The 22,234-nt window shown below is 43.6% G+C and overlaps 1 protein-coding gene across 2 annotated transcripts; it reads right to left on the minus strand.

The window, feature by feature from the left end:
* Nucleotides 1–1,474: 1,474 nt before the first annotated feature.
* On the minus strand, nucleotides 1,475–22,025 carry pi4kaa (phosphatidylinositol 4-kinase, catalytic, alpha a). Of its 2 annotated transcripts, none has more exons than XM_037117030.1 (54): nucleotides 21,641–22,025; nucleotides 18,251–18,367; nucleotides 18,047–18,140; nucleotides 17,837–17,925; nucleotides 17,297–17,369; nucleotides 16,929–17,191; nucleotides 16,780–16,846; nucleotides 16,552–16,700; nucleotides 16,401–16,466; nucleotides 16,183–16,279; nucleotides 15,898–16,089; nucleotides 15,716–15,816; nucleotides 15,401–15,530; nucleotides 15,196–15,325; nucleotides 15,017–15,112; nucleotides 14,760–14,943; nucleotides 14,557–14,657; nucleotides 14,294–14,462; nucleotides 14,028–14,078; nucleotides 13,763–13,871; nucleotides 13,491–13,627; nucleotides 13,280–13,413; nucleotides 13,101–13,183; nucleotides 12,939–13,009; nucleotides 12,532–12,656; nucleotides 12,339–12,420; nucleotides 12,171–12,254; nucleotides 11,954–12,043; nucleotides 11,753–11,872; nucleotides 11,385–11,477; nucleotides 11,104–11,260; nucleotides 10,860–10,987; nucleotides 10,606–10,764; nucleotides 10,357–10,508; nucleotides 10,169–10,276; nucleotides 9,699–9,919; nucleotides 8,589–8,744; nucleotides 8,382–8,461; nucleotides 8,081–8,280; nucleotides 7,708–7,795; nucleotides 7,464–7,631; nucleotides 7,311–7,364; nucleotides 7,061–7,181; nucleotides 6,637–6,766; nucleotides 6,478–6,548; nucleotides 6,295–6,367; nucleotides 5,992–6,172; nucleotides 5,798–5,902; nucleotides 5,327–5,452; nucleotides 4,991–5,111; nucleotides 4,657–4,816; nucleotides 4,413–4,502; nucleotides 4,106–4,189; nucleotides 1,475–3,972 (listed from the first exon to the last, which is right to left on the minus strand). In XM_037117030.1, the coding sequence occupies exons 1-54, from the start codon at nucleotides 21,737–21,739 to the stop codon at nucleotides 3,921–3,923; spliced, it is 6,381 nt and encodes a 2,126-aa protein (XP_036972925.1). In that variant the 5' UTR covers nucleotides 21,740–22,025; the 3' UTR covers nucleotides 1,475–3,920. The 2 variants fall into 2 exon arrangements, with proteins under 2 accessions (XP_036972925.1, XP_036972926.1); XM_037117031.1 differs by having other exon boundaries at nucleotides 9,792–9,919; nucleotides 21,641–22,022.
* Between the last annotated feature and the right edge of the window lie 209 nt (nucleotides 22,026–22,234).

Consider the following 22,234-nt stretch of genomic DNA (forward strand, 5'->3'; position numbering starts at 1 on the left):
AGACACACAGCAGCAAAACAAGATCATCAGATATAACGAGGAAACACTGACAGGGAACATTTTATTGCACTGTGAGAACTTTTATAGAAACTACAGATCTGAACACTTCCTGCACTGCTGACCGTCTGTGATACGCGTCACGTCTGCTGGCTGAGCACTAGATGGTGCTCTGTAGTTGAAGGACAGCAGGTGATAGTTTCAGTGCAGGGTGAAGTCGAAAGGTGAGTTTCTGCATGTGAACGTCGGTGAGGTCATCAGGATATAGTTGCTCAATGAACGTAGGCGAGGCGTAAATCAGAAGCCAGGTGAGTCGTCGTCAGGTAGGAAACATCCGTCAGACTGGACGACTAGCTGACTTCCTGCTGCCCTTTCAGCTCAGTGACCGGCGGAGGGTGGAGGGTGGAGGAGGTTCCTTTTGTGTGAAAGCCAATGTTTCACCCCCACTGCCGTCATTGGCCTTTTGTGCCACTTGCATACATTTCCTGTCCCGGGAGTCTTTCCCTGGTTGTCAAGACTTCAAGGATTTTAATTTTCCTTCCTTTCTCCCTCATCAGCTGAAGACAGAATAACACCGCGACCCTCCTCCAGGTGTCCTTCAGCCAGATTCTTCCTAATTATCTGAACCAGCAGCTCTTTTTTTCTTTCCTCCTGCCATCAAACCCATGACGTGACCTCCTCTGGTGTCAGAGAGGTCAGAGGTCATCCCAGCGGGCTGCCTTCTCATATAACTCCGCTTCCTTTGTTTCGTCTCCATTCACAGTGTCGTCGGGCAGATTTCACAGCGAGACGACAGCAGTTCAGGATCAGGTTTTGTAAAATGTCCAGAGAGGATGTTTTATTTTCTTTATCCATGTCATCACTTCATTAAAATGAGCAAATTATTTTGATGTTCAGGGCTTCATTAAAAGCTGAATAGACTTTTATTTTGAAAAGAATAAGGGTTCTTATGATGTTGATGTGTTTAAGCATAATTCTTCCTTTTTATTATTAACATGTTTATATTTTCTGCATCTGAATCAGCTCTGTAATCACTGACAGAACATCTATATGACCCATATTTTGCCTCAAACTGTGTTATTATGTGTTAATCTACAAAATATAGTTTTGTTCTTAAGCCTTATGGTTTTTGTGAAAGATTGACTGATGTAAAGAAAGAAAGAAAACAAAAAAAGCAAGAGAAAGATAAACAAGAGAAAAATCACAAAATCAAGAAAGACAAAAATAGAAATCAGTGAAGCGAAAAGACAAGATCAAGAAAGATAGTGAGGGAAAGATAAACAAGAGAGAAAACAAGACAGCAAGAGAGAAAGAAAGCAAGAAAGAAAGAAGTAAGAAAGAAGCAAGACAGAGGAAAGAAGAAAGACAGAAAGAAGCAAGCAAGAAAGAAAGCAAGAAAGAGAAAAAGAAAGAAAAAAGAAATGAAGTGGAAAGAAAGAAAGAAAGAAAAGAAATAAAAAGTCAGACACATCAGCAGTCTGATGAAATGTAGACACATTTAATGTGGAAATTAGATGTTTTCACACATTGTCAGAATAACAGACGTGATCTTAATCCGAACCAGCAACGATGTCGCCACACACACACACACACACACACACACACACACAGTATATTACATACTGACCGACACTTGTGGTTCACAGGTAACGGTGGACGTGAGGGATGATGACTGACAACGACATTAAAACAGCTTTCAGAGAGTTGATCAGGTCTCTGTTTATCAGCCATCAAACAAGTTATTGATTACTTAAATATTTTACGCTCATCCCTCGATTTGTTAAAGACAGCAGCTGCAGCGAACAGTAAAAACACTTCTCTCACCGGATGGAAGGAATTACAGCGAGTTCATTTGTTGAACACAACACACAAATACAGCATCAACATACATGAACATATTGCATAAAGATCAGGGTTTGTTTGTTTTTTTTTCAATCAAGTATTACTACAGCTGTGTTTCTACCGAGGGTAGGAGAAATGGCTTTTTAGGTTTAATCATCATCAGTAACAGCAACACGACCCAAACCCAACAGGTTCCGATACAAATTAAAACACAGATCAGAGGAATGTTTCCAGGCGGGGTTACACAAACATGTGGAACAGCTGCATTCGGACACAGGACAAGAAAAACACACCTTGCATGCTGTGATGATGGAGCAGCCAGCGAGCTCCCGGTCCACCCTGTGCGCCGAGTCAACTCCCTTTTCCACTACAGGAACCGAACGCTGTCAAAGGTTCTGCTTTTATTTCCGCCGGTCTTTATCCTGAAATTCAGCGCCGCACAGGAGGAAACGTTACAGCTGCTCTCAGCGACATGGAAATGATATTAAACTCTTTAAAACCCTTTAAAATATATTCACAAGTCTTGGGAAGTATTAGTACATAGCAGGCCTTGTATGGCTCCACTGATGTCACTCAGTGGCCAGGTTGCATTGTGGGTAATGTAGGCTCCAGGCTTGGCACTGGACAGTTTAAAAACAAATGAACAAAATCAATACAGCTGAATTGGAGATATCATCATTTTCTCTACACACATGCTCCTGTTTTAAAACCTATCGCCTACATTACCCACAATGCATCTCAGCCACTGAGTGACATCACTGGTGGCTGACATAATGATACACTGAAGCAGAAAACTTGCCAGTTTAATTTGTAAAATTGGTGGCTGCCATCTTTGTTTGAATTAGGAAAAAGAGCCTATTTAATTTACAGGTTTAAAACATGATCCTTTTTGTGATCTGTGTGGTTTTATCTTATTTTTAGGATACTTTACAGTTTTATTAAAAGATCTGTTTTTCCAGAAAATCAGATGCTCAGTTGCGTGACTTTCATGTAATGGTGATACATGAGATGCACATACTTGAGCTACTGCGTATCAGCGCCACTTATTCCATCACCTCCAGCGACGTAAAAACCCAAAACTAACCGGTTCTTAAAAACACAGTGGGAACAAAAGGCAGAACCCAGCAGCAAAACCTCACAGCTTCTCAAAAAGTTCAGGTTACCGGTCGTTTGCTGTAGTGGAAAAAACAAAAATACAACCCGTCAAACAACCGGTTTAATCTGAACGCTGACATGAAGAGGTGAGACGTGACATGACTGGCTTTGAGGATGAGCACAGTTAAAAGTTTGTAAAATCGTCTGATAAATATGTTTTTCCACATTTAAACTCTACAAGTTCCACGTTGATCACAGAATAAAATACCTGCGATCCTGATGTGACTACAGTAAATATTCTACAGCAAATACTACAGCGTAATTATGTTTGATTCTCTAAATACTTTACGTTTTCTAAAAGACTACGGTTCGATTAAATGCTGATTGATTGTTGCATCGATGTTTCATCTATCTAATAATGCCGGCTTGTAAATCAAAAATACTGCGGATTTCATTGATCGGATGAGTAAACTGCAGATTGCTTTAATCTCTGATTTTTGATGCATAATCTCTGTTTTGAACTCACAGGCAGGTGAAGCCGATGAAATACTGTGATCTATAAAGTGCATAAAAGTGGATAACAGCATAGACACAAAACGATAACGATCATGATGATGATGATGACGACAGCTGCTTCGACAAACGCGATAAATATGGCTCCCTTTATGGCCATCTTCCTCTAGTGTGACAGTTTAGTTGGTGTAACAAACAACAGCATCAAGAAGAAAATACTTAAAGGGTGGTTCAAATACCTCTTTTGGTAAAAGTACATATGTTGTTCTTTAGGCTCACGTTACGTAAAGAACTGGTTTAAACACTCAGAAGTACAGGATCAAAGTGCCACGTTGTTGTTGTTGTTGTCTCTCTCACAGGAGCAGAGCGGTTCAACGTCCACCGCCTCGCTGAAATCATCCAGAAGAGAGTTTGCATTGCTTGCGTAGAGACGTTTGTGTTGGACGTACAGTGGAGGTCCGGCAGGGGGGTCTTCAGTAAGGGATTTGGTTTTGGTAATACTGCAGCATGTCGTACGTTTTGCTCCTGTTGAAGGCAAATGAATGTAAATGTGAGCGTGAGAACCCTGAGCGTAAACAACGACGACGTTACACAGCAGATTATCACGTTTACATCGTGTTAATGTCAGGTGAGATGAGCAGAGGAGGATTTGTCTCACCTGCTGCTGAGGAAACAGCTCTGGATGACTTTGATAATGAACGCCGCCGCTTCTTTCTCACTCATCTGAGGATTGAACCGTCCTCTGATCACATAAAAACACACAAAGATGAAATCCATGAATGTTTAAAGCTACACTAATTGATTTGATGGCCACTTGGGGGCAGCAGAGCACCATGTAAACATGGCACCCAGATTGTTTCATCCATTTTTAACATACAAATCTTGAAGAACAAAGATGGGGGGCACAAATCAGTAGACTGTAAACTAATTAATCATACACACCAATGTCCTGCAGTTGGACTTACTTAAGGAGTTTGATGGTTTGTCCTCTGAAGCAGGGCAGTCCAGTGTCCAGCATGAGGGTCACCAGAGAAACCACAGCGTCCATGTAGGGTCTTCAGAGAAGAAGTAAATAACACAAATTAGATTATTTACAGCGTCAAATCACAGTTTCCTTTGACTTAGATCTTATCAAACAATCCATAGCTGAAATCGTAAAGCTGCATGAACACAATTTGTTTGCAGACCTTTACCTCTTGAGTTTCTTACCGTACAGCTAGATATCCTCTGACGCACATCTCCATGAACCATTTGAAAGGCGTGGCCTCCATCTTGCCCCCCATGATCATCACCATCTCGTCCGTCAGCTTGATGTCCGGCTCCCAGCCGAGGTTACCGCCAGGGGAGCTCTCGAACATGAAGCCAAAGTCTGGAGAGAACGAGGACGATCAGACAGTCACAATGAGAGAAAGTCTTCTCTAATGTCACACATGTGTGGACGTCCACAGAGGCAGGATAAAAATATCCAGAGAATTCATTTTGAGCAAGAACTCTAATCAACTTAATCCAGACAGAGTCCACGTCTACATGCGCCACACTGTACCGATGTGGATGAGGTGGCCCTTGCTGTCCAGCATGATGTTGCCGTTGTGTCTGTCTTTGATCTGCAGCAGGAACAGCAGGAGGCTGTAGGCGGCCATGCTGCGGATGAAGTTGTACCGAGCCTGCAGGAAGGAGAAGAGGACGTCAGTGACGCTTCAGTGAACTCCCTGGCAGAACTGAACTCACGATCATGAGGTGGAGAAGTTTCTGACAGTAACAACAACATGTAGAAAAAACACAGAGGCTTTTCCATTTATTAAAACACTAGTGTTGGACACCCTCTTTGAAGCCTGAGAGACAATCAATGTAGATGCATGAAGAATTAAAACCTGCGCACCTTCTGGAAGGCGAGGGTGGATTCATCTCCGTACTGATTACGGAAGTAATCGTACATCCCGAAGTCCGTCTGTCTGCCGAGCTGGTCTCTGGACTTACAGTCTGGGATGCACTCGATCACTCCACACTGAGGGAATCAGTTAATAAAGAGTATCAACATAAAATTACACATTTAGCATCTTGTTTGCAAAGCTTTGACCATTGTTCCAACTAATTCAAATGCATAGACCAGTGTTATCTTTGAGATATGTGGATGTAACGACATGGAGTTTGATTACACAAAAACTACTGAAACTTGGATATCGGATGCGTTTCGGCCAAAAATAGACCCTGCAACAACTGATCGGTGTTGATCTGGATGAAGGGAAGTCAAATGTAAACACAACTATTAGAAATGAATGGCCCAAACTACCAAAATAAAATCTTGAGAAAAGACATAAAGACCAGAGATTAGTGGATTTGTAAGTCTTACCCCTGGTGCAGTGGCCACCACTCTGTACGGAAACACAAACAGATCGAGGCCGACCAGCTGGAAAATGTTCTTAAACAGCCCAATGATCTGCAGAGCCAGCATGTCCTGGAGAGACACAGCAGGGTCACAAGAGAAATCAGGTTTCCTCCTCTGAAATGTTCCAGGAAATGAATCTAGTCTGCCTCTAGTGTTACCTGTCTACAGTCATCTCCCACTTTAAAGATGGCCGCCTGCCAGCAAATCCTACGTGTGCCGTCTGGATTCTCCTCTCCGTCCTCCAGAGAGTCGGAGGGGCAGCGGAGACCCTCCCTCTCCAGTTCACTCACACCACAGCGCTTCACCTTGAACTTGGCCAGGTAAGGAGCCTTGGCAGCGCTGTGACGACAGAGAAGACACATGTTGTGTTCATCGGATGGTCGCGAGGACAGATTTGGGGTTAAGAGAAGTCACATGCTGATGTTTCTTCACGTGAAACCTGAATGAAAACCTGTCGTTACCTCTGCATGGGTGTTCCAGACTTGTAGTCGATGTCCAGCACGATGGCTTCAGGGTTACTCGGGAGGTAACATCCTAAAAAACAATCATTTGAATAGATGTTTATGACATTTTTTTCTGTGTGTCTTTGGCAGCACAGTTAGTGTTTGCAGTTATAATCATCCATCCGTGGGACAGTTTGTTACCTGGCTGGACTTTGATGTCTGACAGAGCTTTGAGACACGCCCTCTTCCTCTCTTCTCCTTTTGGAACCGGCCTGAAAAACACAAAAAGGTATTACACGCCACCGAGACATTTCCCTGTCAGCTAATGATCTGTAAAGTAATAGTGATGAATGTTTTTACTTGAGAATGGCGGACACGTTGGTGATCTTGTTGAAGAAGTCAAACTCTCTCTGGTAGAAGTCTTTGGCCGGACCCGACAGAGAACCTGTGATCTCCTCCACCATCTGCTCCAACAGCTCCCCGATGTCAGCTGCACACATTAATGAGTGTGATTACAGCGACTTCATTTGATTTAATTAGGCCTAATAAGGGTTTTCCCATCAGACAGACAATATAATTACACATTAATAGGAAAATATATCATTAACACAGAGCAGCCAGATATTTACTGCTAGAAGGAACAAAGGCTCTTGCTGGTATTTCTATTTGTGGAAATTCCCTGGAAATAACACAATCTTAATTCCTGGCATTAACCTCGGAGCATCTTCAAATCAGGCTCTCTGTAATCAGTCTAATGGAGGTCACATGTGGAGTCTGCACTCACGGTCTTTGTGGTGTCCCTCCTCGTCCATGAAGATGTTGGTCTTCATGTTCCAGATGAACTGGTGGGCGAGAAGCTGAGACTTCTGGGCCGCCCACAGGATGTACTCTCTCACATAACCCATCTGAGCAGGAGAAATCAAAGTTTATCACTGCTGCTTCATAAATGACGATTTAAACATCATCACATCGAACTCATTCATTTGTACATGGAGTTTTGTGAAGTTAGTGAAGGTAGAGATCTCAATGTTCACCTTGTCGTAACGAAGAGCCTGAACAATCTGAGGAATGTAGAACAAGATGGCATCCTGCGAAGAGAAAAAAACAGATGTTATGTGAGGAGAGCCGTGATTTTTTTTGATAACTGATAAATCCATCTCAGCTGAAGCTCCGAGTGTGTGACTTACAGGAGGAAAGGAACGTAGCACCTTCACCCCGTACTGCGCAGTGAGAGGATGAGGAGGGTACATGCTGCTGAAGTAGGACAGACCGGTGGGCGGGTCTGCAGGAGCCCAACACAGGATGTGGCTCAGCTCAGGAGAGTCCGCATCGATGGTGTGCCACGTCACCAGGAACTACCAAAGAAAAATTAGTTCAGAAACACTTTTCTGAAGCTCGTTAGCTGAGCTTCACTTGACGCAGTGATCTCACCTTCACGGCCTCAGGTACATCACTGACAGCTCCGGGGTCCAGCCTCACCAGCCGGGTCACTTCAGCGACAATGGCGTCATTCTTGAACCTGGAAACAAAAGATGCGAGATGGGACATGGGAGCTGGAAAACAGGTGCTGAGTTCACAGACCAAATGACGAAGCTCTCCTGGCTGTGTCTTCCTAGACTGCTGCAACGCTGAGCTGATCGCTGCAACATCTGATTTGGTGTAAACGGAAACAGAACCATTGCATCCAATGTTCCCTAACGTTAGCCACCACGAGCTAATAATCATTCTACACTGAGTAAGTCTGTATTGAAGATTTTCTTTTATAAAGTTACACAGTTTCTATTACAAAGGTCTCTCACACAACCTTGTTGGTAACTGCATAGCCAGGTAAGGCGCGATCCCCCAGGCCAGGTTGACGTTGTCCTTCCACTGCTTCTCCGTCAGACTGATGTATTTGGACCTCCAGTTGGCGATGCTGGTCTCCACTGACTGCTCTGTGGCGATGGCCAGCTCCTGAGTGGACAGCGGGTTGTACCACGTCGTCAGACGTTCGATCTCACTGGCCTGAAGAGACAGAGAACAGAACGGGTGAAGATGGAACGAGAGCATGAAGACTGGGTTGATGCTGAGCAGCAAGAAAATGATAAATCATTAAAAGTCCTCACCAGTAAAGCCAGGAGCAGAGTCCTGCGCTTCATGTAGTATTTGTGAAGCTGCGTCCCTCTGTTACTCTTCTTGGACGCACCTGAGAGGAGAGGAGGTACAATCAGTCAGATTGATATGTCTCTGGATGCTGGATGGACACAAATCTATCAATAGCTGTCTTTTCTCTGACACAAGCGATCTGTTCACATGCTGAATGTGAGTGGTACCTGATTTCTTGGACGTGGTGGACATGCCACTGGACAGCGGGTAAGTGTTGATCCATCCCTGGCCGCTCTGCTGGGAGCGAGAGCTGGAGTCGATGCTGCTCCGGAGGTCGGCAGCATTCATCACGGACAGACTGTTCAAAGACGGGTCCTGATTATCTGTTCACATGCAAACAGATTTAGTGTGGCAGAGACTTAACGACATAAGAACTCTAACTTTATTCTCTATTAGTACCTTTTAAGTGTATTGGGATATTTTCAATTAGAAATTAAACAAATAAACTTGGTAAGATTTTGAGTTGTTTGTTACACACCATCCTAAGTCAATATCACAAGTTTATCACTAGAGAGAAAAACATCCACAATATGATCGATGATGAGGGAGTTTCTGGAGAGCGAGATGAGCTGCATCAGTTAGTCCTCTGCAGCTGTGATGGTCATGCATTTGAAAGCAGGGAAATCCAGCGGGATTTACATGTCGGTAGAAGTTGCCTTGAACCACTGATACTGGGTCAGATGTTACTTTGTCTTGTTAATGCGCGAGAGGCGGGGCTGCGGGTAGATTAATCTGAACCAGGATCAGCAGTTAGAGGACTTGTCTACCTGAAGCGATTCGATGTATATGAGAATGAAACGATGTCTTTTCTCGGGAACGTCGGGAATGAAGAGGAGAGGATTTTCTGGGGTGGAAGAAAAAACATGTTTAATTTGTCGTTTCTTCTGTTGAAGTTGATCGAGGAGAGGGGCAGACGGGTGGCATGATGAAAATCGTGCATCTTAACGCGACTGACAAATTTGACAAATATTTTCCTCACAGCTGCTTTAAATCAAGGGTGAAAAACAGATGAAGTTTCAAGGAGTAAGATACTGAAAAGTAAAAGAGTAAGTGTAAAGCAAAGTTTAAGTAAATACGAGGGACAAGAAGAGGAATGTAGAGGAACATAAAGCTTTAGAAACATAAAGATCTAGGTTGTTAACACAGATACAAGGATCTACCAGCAGCATTGTGAGGATAAACAGTGTCAAATTTGACATGCGTAAAAAATAGGAAAAAAAAAATAGAACTCATGCCGCTGCTGCAGTGCAGTCCGAGCTCCACTGCTTCAGGCTTACTTAAGATCGAAATCGGAGAAGTGCTGGACACGATAAGCGATCCAAAAATCCCGGCAGAGAGCGTGCTCGGGGCTGGGGTAGTACCAAGCTCACCAGGTGGGACCAAGTGGCACGCTGCCAGGTACTTCTTGTCGGACAGGATGCCGGCGTAGAAACGGATCATGATGCTGATGTCCTCGCGCAGATTCTTGTCGCCTTGGGTGGGAAACTTTGGAGTCACGCTGGAGAGACAGACAACAGAGTTAGATGATCAATAACTTAGTTAGTTGGCAAAATCTTTAGAAAATAAAGCTTTTATTTGTTTGATTTTTCAGTGTTTTACTAAACTTTTGTCTAATTTCGATTATTGGACTTTTGTTGGCACAAAACAAGTGATCTGACGACATTCCATAGACTTAATTAAGAACCAATTCAATGAAAATGATTTGACACAAACAGCTCGACTGCAGGAAAACTACGGATGTAGGTACCTGAAGTAGTCGAAGGCTGTAGAGTAGATCTTCTCTCGGAGCACATTTCTTACAGTTGCATTGGTGAGGACGTCAGAGTGGAGCAGCGCCAGGCCCAAAGTCAGCAGCCTGAAGCGCAGAGAAATATGCTCAAAACAAATTCAACTCATCAACATACTGTGCACTATATCTGTGTGTGTTCTATATACCTGAAACGAGGTCCAATGGCAGCCACGTGGCGGTTGAGGCTACTCTTAGCTCCACCAACGTTGAGGGACAGCGAGCGATGTAACAAACTGCCGAAGATCTCCACCTGATCTGCGCTGGAGTATTTAGCGATCTCAAACCTCTGGACCAGAAACTGGAGGAGAAAAAAAGGGCAGATATAAAGGCAATTAGTTGAAGGGAAGAAGATTGATGCGAACAAGTAGCAGAAACAGAGTATCTTCTGTTCTGACCTCGATCCATATTTGGTGCGGGGTGACATCTGGCGGGCAGGGGATTGGCTGACTCTCCTCTGATGCCGCCAGAGGATCAGCCTCCACCTGAGCGTCTGAGAACAAGCCCATCTTCAGCTCCACGGTCATCTGCCAGGCGCCTGCCATCTCTCGCATAAACTAGACAGCCAGAGAGGAGATTGATATACAAATGCACTGACAGCACAAAGAACACAGGAAGGAAATTATATTAAAAAAAAACAACAACAACTTACCGGTACTTCTACTCCGACACGAGCTGCCAGCAGCCACTCCCAGCAAGCGATGGCTGTTTCCATGCCGTGAGCTGTAAACATCTTGAGAGGAGACCAGCAGAGGTGGTGCAGGAGCTGAGGATCACAGTCTGGAGTTGGGTCGAGACAGAACAACAGTCAGACAAGAACAGAATAGAACAGAATATCTCTGCGTTTGGTTTAAAACAAAATCATGTGTGTTTAAAAGCAGAGAGCAAAGTGAAACCTTTGCTGCTGATGAGCAAGGCGGCCAGTTTGAACATGGCCTCAGTGAAACCCTCAGGCTGCGCAGAGTCGAGAGCTTCTTCCATCTGCTTGATCATCAGCCGACCCAGATCAGACTGTCCTCGAACTGCCTGGGCGAAGTGGATCATACCAGACACCTGCAGACCGAAGAGAGCAGATATAAAATGGAGAAGCCACCTGTACTACTCTCTTATAATATAGGTGATAAGAGAGAGAGCCGAGCCCATGTGGATATCATCAGGTATGATTTTGTTGTTTTACCTCTCCAGCGTATCTGTTCCTGAGGTTGAGGGAGGCCATGAAGTTAGAATAGTCCTTCTTCACACAGGCCGGACGCTCAGTCAGCTGAGTGGACTACAGGTGAAAACATATGAAATGTAACTGATTGAAAAGGAAGATATAAAATGTCTCATACACAGACAGACTTTATTAAACCATTTCAAGAACTGAATACATAACATTGCTCTTAATCTTTCTATAACAATTTATATTTAATTGAACAGAAACAACAAAGCAGTGATTTAAGCAGCTATAGTAGTTGTGGTGTCCCACAGGGCTCCATACGTGAGCCACTTCTGTTCCTAACATCATCACAAATCAAATGAAACCATGACTAATAAATGACCCACCCCCAGTGTGGTGCTCTGTCTGTTGTAGCCGGCGAAGTGCAGGATGCTCTCTGTAGCCATGGCGAGGCCGGTGTGCTGGGAGAGACCCGACACCCAGTTCTGATGTTTGTTCAGATACTCCTGAAAAAGACCAGTACAGCACAGTGAGTAAATCCATGTTTAAGCCCAACATTTAACCTTATTTTGTAGAATAAATGTTACCTGGAGGTGTGATTTGGTCACAGATGGCGCCCACTTCATGGCCTCTTTGAGGATCTCACCGCAACGTGCAGCAAAATCCTTCACTATGCTCTACAAGTTAAAATATAATATGTCTTGTTTGTGTGTCACGTGTTTAAAACAGGCACTTTCTTATCACAATTCTTTCAAACTTTAGATTGAAATGATGAATAACTGGTTCTGAATACATCAACATTACCTCTCTGGCTTCGTATGTGTCTGGGACAGTGATTCTGTACGGCGTGTCTGGGATGTCGTAATACGGTTGGTCTTTATGAATATCCTGTAACACAGAATAAACGTTGTTACATCCATGAAGTTAAAAGACTGACTGACAGATTAATAAGTCTATGTTTGCATCACTTACAGCACTGAGTGAGAGTGAAAGCGTCTGCAGGATGTCCAACATCGTCCTCAGCACGCGGCCGCTCCACAACAAGTGAGGGAAACTGAGGAGAGTGAAAATACTGTTGTTGACGCTGCTGAGTGTGAGGCTTCATTTTAAACTGTTAATTATGGAGTCGCTGTGGGATCATAAATGTGTTTAAATGCACTCTCACGTTTCAGCCAAGCCAGACAAATATTTGTCAGCCACTCTGCGGATCCTCTTGTGGATGTGGTTGAAGTTGACCAAGAGGAACTGAGCGTGGCGTTCCAGCTCCTCCTCGTGGGCTTTGGTCTTTGCCTGGAAATAAAATTGTATTCAGATTAGTTCTCTCACTTCTTGCGCAGGTCTGATAAAACAAGACAGCAGATTTTACACAAGAGTTTCCCAGATGTTAAATGTGATAAATCAGCTGCAGCAGCTACTTGTATACATTTTCATTCCCACCTGACTCTGCTGCTTTTCCCCTATGTTGTTTGTTTAGTGCCTAAAAAGGGCCTCAGATCACCAGTAAATATCTTCCATTGAGTCATTAAACAGAAATCTAAAAACACTCCAAACAGGATACAAAAATTCACTTACTTTTTCAGCCATCATGTGCAGAAAGACCTCAAACACCTTGTCGCTTACGGCAATCACACACTGCATCATGCCTGGAGAGAGAACATTAAAATTAATGCATAAAATAGACAAATAACAACACAGTGGTTTTAGAAAGTTTTGTGTGTTTTTTCTTTTACTTACCAGATTTATCTTTCTGTATCGCTCTGTCTTCAAAGTATCGAAACATGACCTGAAAGCGGTCAGAGTCGAGAGCTCGCAGCATCCTGAGAGATGAAGGGGAAACATCATAAACCAATTTTAAAAGCTGAACATCGTCCAGCACTTAAGTCGATATATTCTCTGTGGATATGGTTTCATACCTCATGTACTCCAATCTGTAAACAGACAGCAAATATGTGGACATGGCAAAGTCCAGTTTGTTGATGAGAGCAGCCACCTCAGGAGGAGGATCCAGCAGGTTGATGATGGTGCTGCGCAGATCATTCAACTCCGCCTGAAACACAACAATGAGCTATGAACTAATTCATACACTTAATACGAGAGCATACGTGCGCATGTATAGTCTCATACCGGAGTGACGGTGTCATTCTTCAGGGCAGAGTTGTACTGCAGCTCTGAGCGTAAAGGCTCCCCGCTAGGAAATGTGAGCAGCGGCGATTTGGTCGCAATCTCACAAACTCCCTCGTACCACTCCTCTGGCCACAGACCTGAAGGTGCAACAGATGCAAATCGTGATGCTGAAGTAGTATTAAGTGCACTAACTAATTTGTTGTTAAGTGTTTTGTACATAATATGCAGTGAAGACACAGAAAAACAATATATAAATGTGTGTCTGAACCAACCTGAGCCCTCCACAGCAAATCCCATGACGACAGAGTAGAGCCAGAAGTCTCTGAAGAGCTTCTGCAGACGAGGCTTTGCTTCCTTAATTGGAGGCAACCTCTTAGTCAGCTAACAGCAGCACAAGAAGAGAGAACAGGTGGCTGTTATTATTAAGGTGCAGGAAATATGACCCTTCATTAAAAATGATGCTAACACCCTAATGTATAGGTTATAAAAACCCATGTGATGAAATCTGAGAAGGCTGTAAATATCGAAAAAACTCACCACTGCAATAACTGGAATTAGGACACCGAGGTTTCCTGCACTGCTTGATGCCTGGTGAGAAACACGAGTTTGCGGACTGTCAACTATCAGGTGCCAAGATGATTCATTCTGAATTTGATTAACAAGCTTCTTCCTCAGTACGTCCTGACGCATCAAAGCTTTAAGGGATTCTAGCAGCAGCAATGATCTCCTCCATCTTTACACATTTTCGATGGACCCAATGCGGTTGGACCACCCCCACTGCTTAGCATTAATGTGTGCCATACCTTCAGAGCCGGGCCTTTGTCTGACGCTCTCTCACTGGCTCTCTTCCCTTCCAAGCCCAGCTGAACAAAAAGCTCCAGCAGGTTGACCAGCAGCTCGTCGACCATCTGCTCCGCCTGAAGGTTGGCCGCTATGTTACCCAGAGCGTTTATCACAGCCAGGGAACAGTGTCTACAAAAACCAGAGGAGAGAACATTCATTTACTCTTCTACATCAGAGGAAGCATATTCTCACACTCATCACTTTCTCATGTTCTCATGCTCACCTGTATCCATGGTCTTTGTAGTCTTTGGTGGAGTAGACCATGGAGCTAGCTTTGACGCTGATCTGCTGGAACAGATTCCACACTTCCTGGTAGATGTATTGCTAAAGAAAAGGAAAGACAAAGTTATGATGTTAAATATGTTCTAAAACTAGAGTTTACATGAGCTGAGACTGGCGAGGTTTTGAAGACACACAAAGACTTACATTGCCCGTGATGACCATGCAGCCAAGCTGGTCTATGATGAGGACATCGAGCTGCGATGGCGGCTGGCAGAACTTCTGCTGCAGGATCTGGAGGATGGGCTCCATGACTCTGGGGGTGTCCCGTAAGGCCACGGCAATGTGACCCAGAGCCCTGATAGTGTGGTCTGGGATCAAGTGAGCATCCCTGAGCAAGAGAGGAGGAACATGTGTAAAGACTTTTCAATCTCATCGAAGTCAGGGTGATGTGTTTGACTCACTTATCATTCTCCTGATAGATGTAGAGACGGTTGGACAGGCTGGCGAGAAAAGCTTCTACAATCACATTATCCATGGTCAGTCCGGCTTTCAGGCACCTGAGGACGGACAGAGTGATTTGAGAGTAAAGGCATGTGTGTGTCTGAGTGTGCTGTACAGGTGTGTATGTGTGTGAACTCACCTGCAGATGTTGTCTATGGAGATGTCCCGCAGCTGTTCGTACATGGACGGCTGACTCTTCTTGCTCGCATGTGTGCTGAGAGTCGACTGGGAATGTTCGTTGGTCACGTGGATCTTTATCTCACCGCCTCCTTTAAAAAGATAAAAGATTTAACAGGGAAACATTTCAAAATAATGTGATTGAATGTTGAGGGTTCTGTTGCTACCTGGAGTGTACTGGCTGTGGTATTTGTACAGCTTCACCAGCACAGGAGAGGGAACCACCAGGAAGTCTCTCAGGGACATGGTGACGGAGTGGGCGACCACAGGAAAGCGCTCACACAGACGACCCAAACCCTGAAGACACAAACACACACAGAGATGGACTTTTTATACATGTTGAAAACTAAGGCTGCAATATATCTAGTGTAATCAGTAACAGCAGTGTTGTCACAACTTGATGAACAAGTGGCAAAATCTCCTCATCGTTGTATTTTGTTGCAAGAGAAGGAAGACGGTTGACCAAAACAACATGCAGTTACCTGTAAACAGCAGATGAGGAGCGGCATGTGAGCGATGATGACTTTACTGGACGTCTTGGACTGCAGCTTCTCTGATAGTTTGGTGCAAAGGTTCTCAGCTCCTGGTGGAGAAAATATAGATTTTCAGAGATGATTTCTCTGAGAATGGGGTAACTTCCTGTGTGAACGGACTGATTTCTCACCCTGCTCTTCAGTCACGGCCCAAACCATGAGGTCCACGCAGGCGGCGTTGGCCTGGCAGCGCAGTTTGAGCGGGCTCAGCTCACTCTGGAGGTACTCGACGTCGTGCAGGATCCTCTGCAGCTCCGACTGGCTGCTGCTGAACTGCTCCAGCACGAAGTCATGAACCTCCTTCACAAAGTCTGTCTGAAGGTCTGGAGAACACAAGAAGTACATCAATATTGTTACAGTCAAATTTTGGTGGAGAAATTTCATTTAAATTTGAAGAAAGTGGATTCCTCTTCTACCTTTTAAATTGTACAGCGTGTCTCTCAGCATTTTGAATATGGCTACATACAGAGGATCACTGAAGGTTTTGTAGTAGAGATGAAGACCAGGACTCAACTGTCAAAAAAGAAGCAGAAATGTATCAATGATCACTCAAGATACATGTTAGTACTAAGGTTTGAATGGGGCTGAAGAAAGTACGACTAAATAAGCATCTGCAGTGATTTAAGCATCATACCTCTAGGAGTTCTGCCAGGGAGTCATCCAGAGATTTTAAAAACGACTCAGAGACAAACTGTTCAACCTGTTCGAGAGAAAGTACATTTCTATTTTCTTTACATCAAATTCTCTTAATCACATGCATCTATTCTGCTGCTGTGGCTGCTCACCATGTGGAGGAGCTGTCGGAGCATATCCAGAGGGACATGAAACTCTCCAGAGCTGCTGCCAGTGAACAGAGGGGAGACAGAGAAGCTGGAGCTGATGGTGGAGAAGTAGTAATCAGGGTCCACTGCACTGCCATCAGGCAGGTATGAACCTGAAGAGGGAGAGCAGAAACATTTGAAGCACGTTCCTCAGCAGGTCAGAGATGTTCCCTGAAGGCCTCGGGTACTGACCTTCAAAGTACTGTGCAGAAGGGTCAGCGGGTGAGCTGGGGGTCAGACAGGCTCTCTCTGGACTGGCCTGGAAACACAGAAAAACAGTGAGAGTATTGTCGTCTTCTCTTTTTTAAAAGTTCCTTAACTTCTACCCTTATCATCTGTACCTGTTGGGACACACTGGACAGAGAAGTGGCTTTACGCCTCAGAGTGTCTGCCTGACACACCGTGAGCAGAGAGCTGGGCAGGATGGAGCGGAAGTCATTAAAGGAACGTCGGTGTATCGCATCGGTTTCCTCGGCGGTGGGTAGCACAGGAGCAACCGGTCGAGGGAACAGCTTGGACAGTAACGGCTCATCCGTGTTGCTGTATCGTCCAAACGCTCGGGCAACACCGAGCAGGGTGGGCACGACGTACTTACACAGGTACTCTGCACGGAAAAAAGGTTACAGAGTGGAGTTAGCAGAGGGAAATGTCATTAAGTGGAACAGCTTAATAACACACAAAGGAAGCATAAGGTGTGTTATGTTGAGACCTTTATCATGATCCTCTGGGTTCTTGCAGATATCTTGCAGGACCTGCATGATGTCCATGATCGCCTCCAGGATCTGACACAAATGTTACATCATCACATACTCCCCTTCAACAAGATCATGTTTAAACACACAGTGTGTTACTTCTGCCCAGGAGGGGCCTATCAATCAAAACAATGAAGCCAAATGATGTAGTTTGATGATGTGGTGAAGCAGCGTGGGATCATGGGAGTTGTTGTCTTCATCATTGAACAAACGCTGTTGCAGATTTGATTAGTTTATCTAATAGGACTCAGGTTGAAATGTTAACTGAAGGGGGTAAAGCATGAAAATTGTGTTTACATAATGTTTAGTCATGTTTGTTGACTTCCTTCCTGACTCTCTGACGTAATACTGGGTGTTTACGAGGAAGTTATAGCAATTCAGTCGCCTGTTTACAGATTCTCTGCTCTTGAACAGTGTTTGAAACACCTGGGATGATGTAAGTAGTTGGAGTAGTTGGATACCTACACACATACACACACACATGCAAACACACACACCTGTCCTCGTAAGGTCTCATCACGCTGGGCGACATCTGAGAGCAAAGTTACAAGAGAAAAGCTGAAGATCTCTGCAACAGGAAGGGTCTCTGCAAGACAGGAAACACAAAACATGACCTGAAACTACACAACAGACAATTACAGTGAATATTATATGACTTATTTAATATTGTTACAAACATATTAATAGAATGAGAGGGGTATAGTTACCCCTTCCTTTGCGTTCGGAGCTTTCTTCAATCCACTGAACCTTAGGAAGCCCTTTAAGCAGCCCGAGAAGATACGGGACGATAGCATCTTTGTGCTGCAACACAAGCGAGCCACAGCGTGTTACATAGAGTGGCAGACACATTTGACTGTTTATATAATAATAAAAGCTTTGATTTGACTTGTAAGTTTAGGTATAATGTTTACCTGCAGGTTTGACTCTACTAGAAAGATGCCGAGTGCAATAACAGCATCCCTCCTCCTCTCATCCAGCTGGAAGACGCCTCTGAAATCCACGGGACACATGCATTGTAGCTTCTGGACCTGTGAGAGGACGACACGTGGATCAAATCTACCACTGTTTCCATTACAATGAGCTGTTACTGTCAGCGATTTAGAGAAAACAATCTTTTAAAAGCACACACTTCCCCTGCCCTCAGGGCTTTAACAGACACATTGCTCATTTCTGGTTCCATTAACGATAATGATTTCGTTGACCTCAATGTGCTGCAGGAATCGAGCCAAACCTGCCTCTGGCATTAATTAGCCTAATGCTAAAGAGACGGACTAAACGGATGAGAGAGATCTAAAAAAGAGAGAGAGAGTGAGATCACTGTTTGATCCATCACTAAATGTATAGGGATCTTTTAAACTGATGATGCTGTTGAAGGATGGATGGCGTCTGGTCATATCTGCCATTGGAAATATTAGCACTGGATTTCAAAAAGCTAAATATGATCTCAGCAATGGTGCGTCTGTCAGTGCCAAAACAGTAATTAAATTAAAAAAAGGGATTTGGGTTTAGAGCTCGACCTGCTGCGCTTACACACCCCCGCAGCCCTTTATTAGGCCTGGAGAAACTGTGCCCCCCGGGGACAATAAATGACAAAGTTGGAGTCGAATCAACAGCGTACTTCCATCACAACCGATTCTTAAATCAACATGATGCAACAATATGTTCTTGAGCACCGAACTGGCTGTTCTGACGCCCACTGGAAGGAGGTTATGGTACAAACAATGAGGCGGATGTGATGAAGTAGATCCCACTAGACCACGCACACAGTCACAGGTCTAGAAGTCAAACTGTCCGTCAATAAAGCTGTTAGCCGATCAACTGAAAATCAATCGGTTGAATGATTTTGTCATGCCGATACATGCCAAACGAACTGGTGAAGACTGAATGGGACAGTTGATCCTTGCAGGGGTGTTACTGACAATTAATTTGAATGTTGATTAATCCGTTCATTATTTTATGTATTAACAGATTATGTGTTCGGTCTATAAAATCTCAGAAAACTGTCTATTAGTGTTTCCAAAACCCCAAGATGACATCCTCGAATGTCTCATTTTGTCCACAAGCCAAAGATATTCAGCTTACAATCAGAGATTAATCACTGCAGAATTTGCTTTCATTGTTAATCACAGATAATATATCTTTATTAATGATCGTCCCGGAAAACACAGAACCAATCCAGCCAACACTGACAACCTCACATACACATTAAAAAGGCAGAAATGAACCTACAGTCCACTTACACAATCACACAATGGGCGGACCACTCCGTGTATTATTGTTGCTGCAGCTCTTTCATAATAGAATAAACTTCCTTCCTTCCTTCTCCATTTTGAATCTCAGCTGGTGTTTGGTCTAATCAGTTCAAACTCTGTTTGCTCTTTCAAAGTATTTCAGAAGCTGCCCTGTGGCCTCCAGTAATCCCTGACAACAAATCCTAACCTCCTGACTGAGTAACACGGCAGTCAACCACGTCTAACATGTTCTGCAAGATGAAATACCATTTCAGGCAGCGTTCTGTTTGTATTCACTGGTGGAACTTTAAGTTGGTTGCCTCCCTCTTATGAATCCTTTGTCAGCCTGTCATGACTTGTACTTCATAATAAATCTGTTATATGGAGCTCATACTGCCCTCTTATCATGGCCAGATTAACCAGTTTTGGGGTTCCTGCTGCCTCCAAGTTCCCATCAACCGTCTTCATGTACACTACACAGGATTACATGGACTTACTTGGATTTTGCACAGTGACACAGACACAAACTGATCCTCCGACAGTGAGTTGACACATGCACATTAGTTTCAAAAACTGGATCATAAGTTTATATCTAATATTTTCTAGTCAGTTTGCTGTTTTTTGTTACAAGACAAGAAAAGTCAAACTTCGTCATCATGTTATAGCCTCGTTGTACTTATCTTGTAATAAACATCTAATATTTTTAGTCCTGGAATTAAAAAAGTTAAAGCTATAAACGTTCTAATAAACAACAGACACACGGTAAACTTGGGAGATTTAAGGTCATGGGGCAGCTGTTTGTTTCTGCCAGCTGATGCTTCAGCCTGTTCTCATTTACTATTGATCGTTTCTGCCAAACTCACTGACACTTCGACTGTCACTCGAAAATGCTGCAATTAGTTCAAAGATACATTGATTCACCTCATACCACCCTGTGATGAACTTTAATTTAGCATTAATGGCAATAAAGTACTAATAAACAACGACTGAAAAGTTTTTTTTAAGGATCTGCATTATTTGCGTTCGATATGTCTAAACTAATAAAACGAAAACAGAATGTTGCAGTTTTTTTTCTGCTTAAATAAACTAAATAATCAAACTTTCTTTGTTTTCAATACTGAATAAAGTGAATAAACAAACTGACCTTAAAGGACAACACAATTTATACTGTTGTACTGTGTTTACATGTGGCGGACCCTGCCATCTTTCTCGCTTCAAACAATGTTCTCAGACTTTATTTTCCTCGGAGAGCAGCTCACTTATGAATTTAAAAAAATACACATATTCTTTGTGTTATTACCTCAGTAATGTTGTAAATATAAAAATCCTGAGTTTGAATTTCAACTCCAAAACCTCATAGTGCTGTTTTAATAATGCCATTTTAGCTTGAAAAATTACACAAACTATTGATTGAATGATCAAATATTTGCCAATAGATCCTAAACATACATCTTAACTCCTTTAACATTACTTGGGAAAGTAGTAATTAATGGGGGGCACAAGATAAATGAATGAAACACGATTCTAGCCACTGATTTGTCACTTGCTAATATTTCATAGCGTCTAGATATTTTTTGCTTACAGCATAAAACATGAAGCTCTGACTTCAACTTCTCTTTCTGTGAGGAGGAACAGAGAACAACATTCAGACACTAACTGGTTTTTAAGTTCCCCCTGTCAATGAATGAAATAATAAAGACATACTGTGACAATAATGTTAAATCAAAAAGTAAAATGTGGTAAATTTAGAAAGCAGTGTCAGCTTTCTTTCCTCTAACAAGCAGCCGGCAGGTCTTTAACCTGAAGGAAGATTAACTCCAGGTTCAAAACAGCTACCGTTAGCCGACGTTAGCCACCTTTCTGTCAGTTACAGACGCTACAGAACCGCCATTAAATCTCACATTAACACCGTAATTCACACATTGGCAGACTGACAGAGAAGTGAACTGTGTTTTAAAGGCGATAACATCGACAGCAGAGGCAGAGAGGCGAAGTTAAGGACGGGCCTCGGTGTCACAGACTGTTTGACAGGTGTTAGCTTCCGTCGTTAGCTTGTCGAGCAACCGTTACCTTTTCTATGGGCGCGTGCTGGTGAGCCGCCAGAGACCGAGCCAGAGACAAGACGGTGTTGAAGTAAAACCCTCTGCTCCCGCCTCCATTCAGAGACATGTTTAAAGAAGCCTTAATACAGCCACAGCAGCGCGAACATCATCTGTCATCTGTCCCGAGGAGGAGCAGGAGCAGCGGCAGCAGCAGGAGGAGAACCAATGACAACTACGGCGAGCGAGACGTCCAAAACAACGCGAAGCAAGGTCACAAACACTCGCTGTAGTCATTAAAGGGGCAGTATGTAGATTTGGAGGAGAGATCCAGACTCAGGGTTTTAACGAGGTAATGATGCTTATATCTGTTCCATGAGTGAATAAACAACCTTGTTTCTTAGAGGTCCCAGAACACTGTTTGAAGCTAGAAGGGTGGCAGGGTACGCCACGGATCAACAAAGCAAAACAGTGTGAAATTCCTATAGAACGCTGACAGCCACAGGGAACTAGTGTGTGTGAATGTTGTTCTCTAGTCCTTATCACAGCAACAGAAGCTGGAGAAGTCAGAGCTCCATGTTTTGTTCTGTAAACAGCTTAATTATTAACCTAAATAAATGACAAA

The sequence above is a fragment of the Acanthopagrus latus genome, chromosome 12, assembly GCF_904848185.1.
Source record: "Acanthopagrus latus isolate v.2019 chromosome 12, fAcaLat1.1, whole genome shotgun sequence".
Classification (NCBI taxonomy): Eukaryota; Metazoa; Chordata; class Actinopteri; order Spariformes; family Sparidae; genus Acanthopagrus; species Acanthopagrus latus.

Coding starts and splice junctions, on each gene's coding strand:
- pi4kaa (XM_037117030.1), bottom strand. CDS start 21,739: ATGTCTCTGAATGGAGGCGGGAGCAGAGGGTTTTACTTCAACACCGTC. Junction 7,632..7,707: donor ATGTACCTGAGGCCGTGAAG/GTGAGATCACTG, acceptor TTTCTTTGGTAG/TTCCTGGTGACGTGGCACAC. Junction 6,549..6,636: donor AACGTGTCCGCCATTCTCAA/GTAAAAACATTC, acceptor TGTGTTTTTCAG/GCCGGTTCCAAAAGGAGAAG.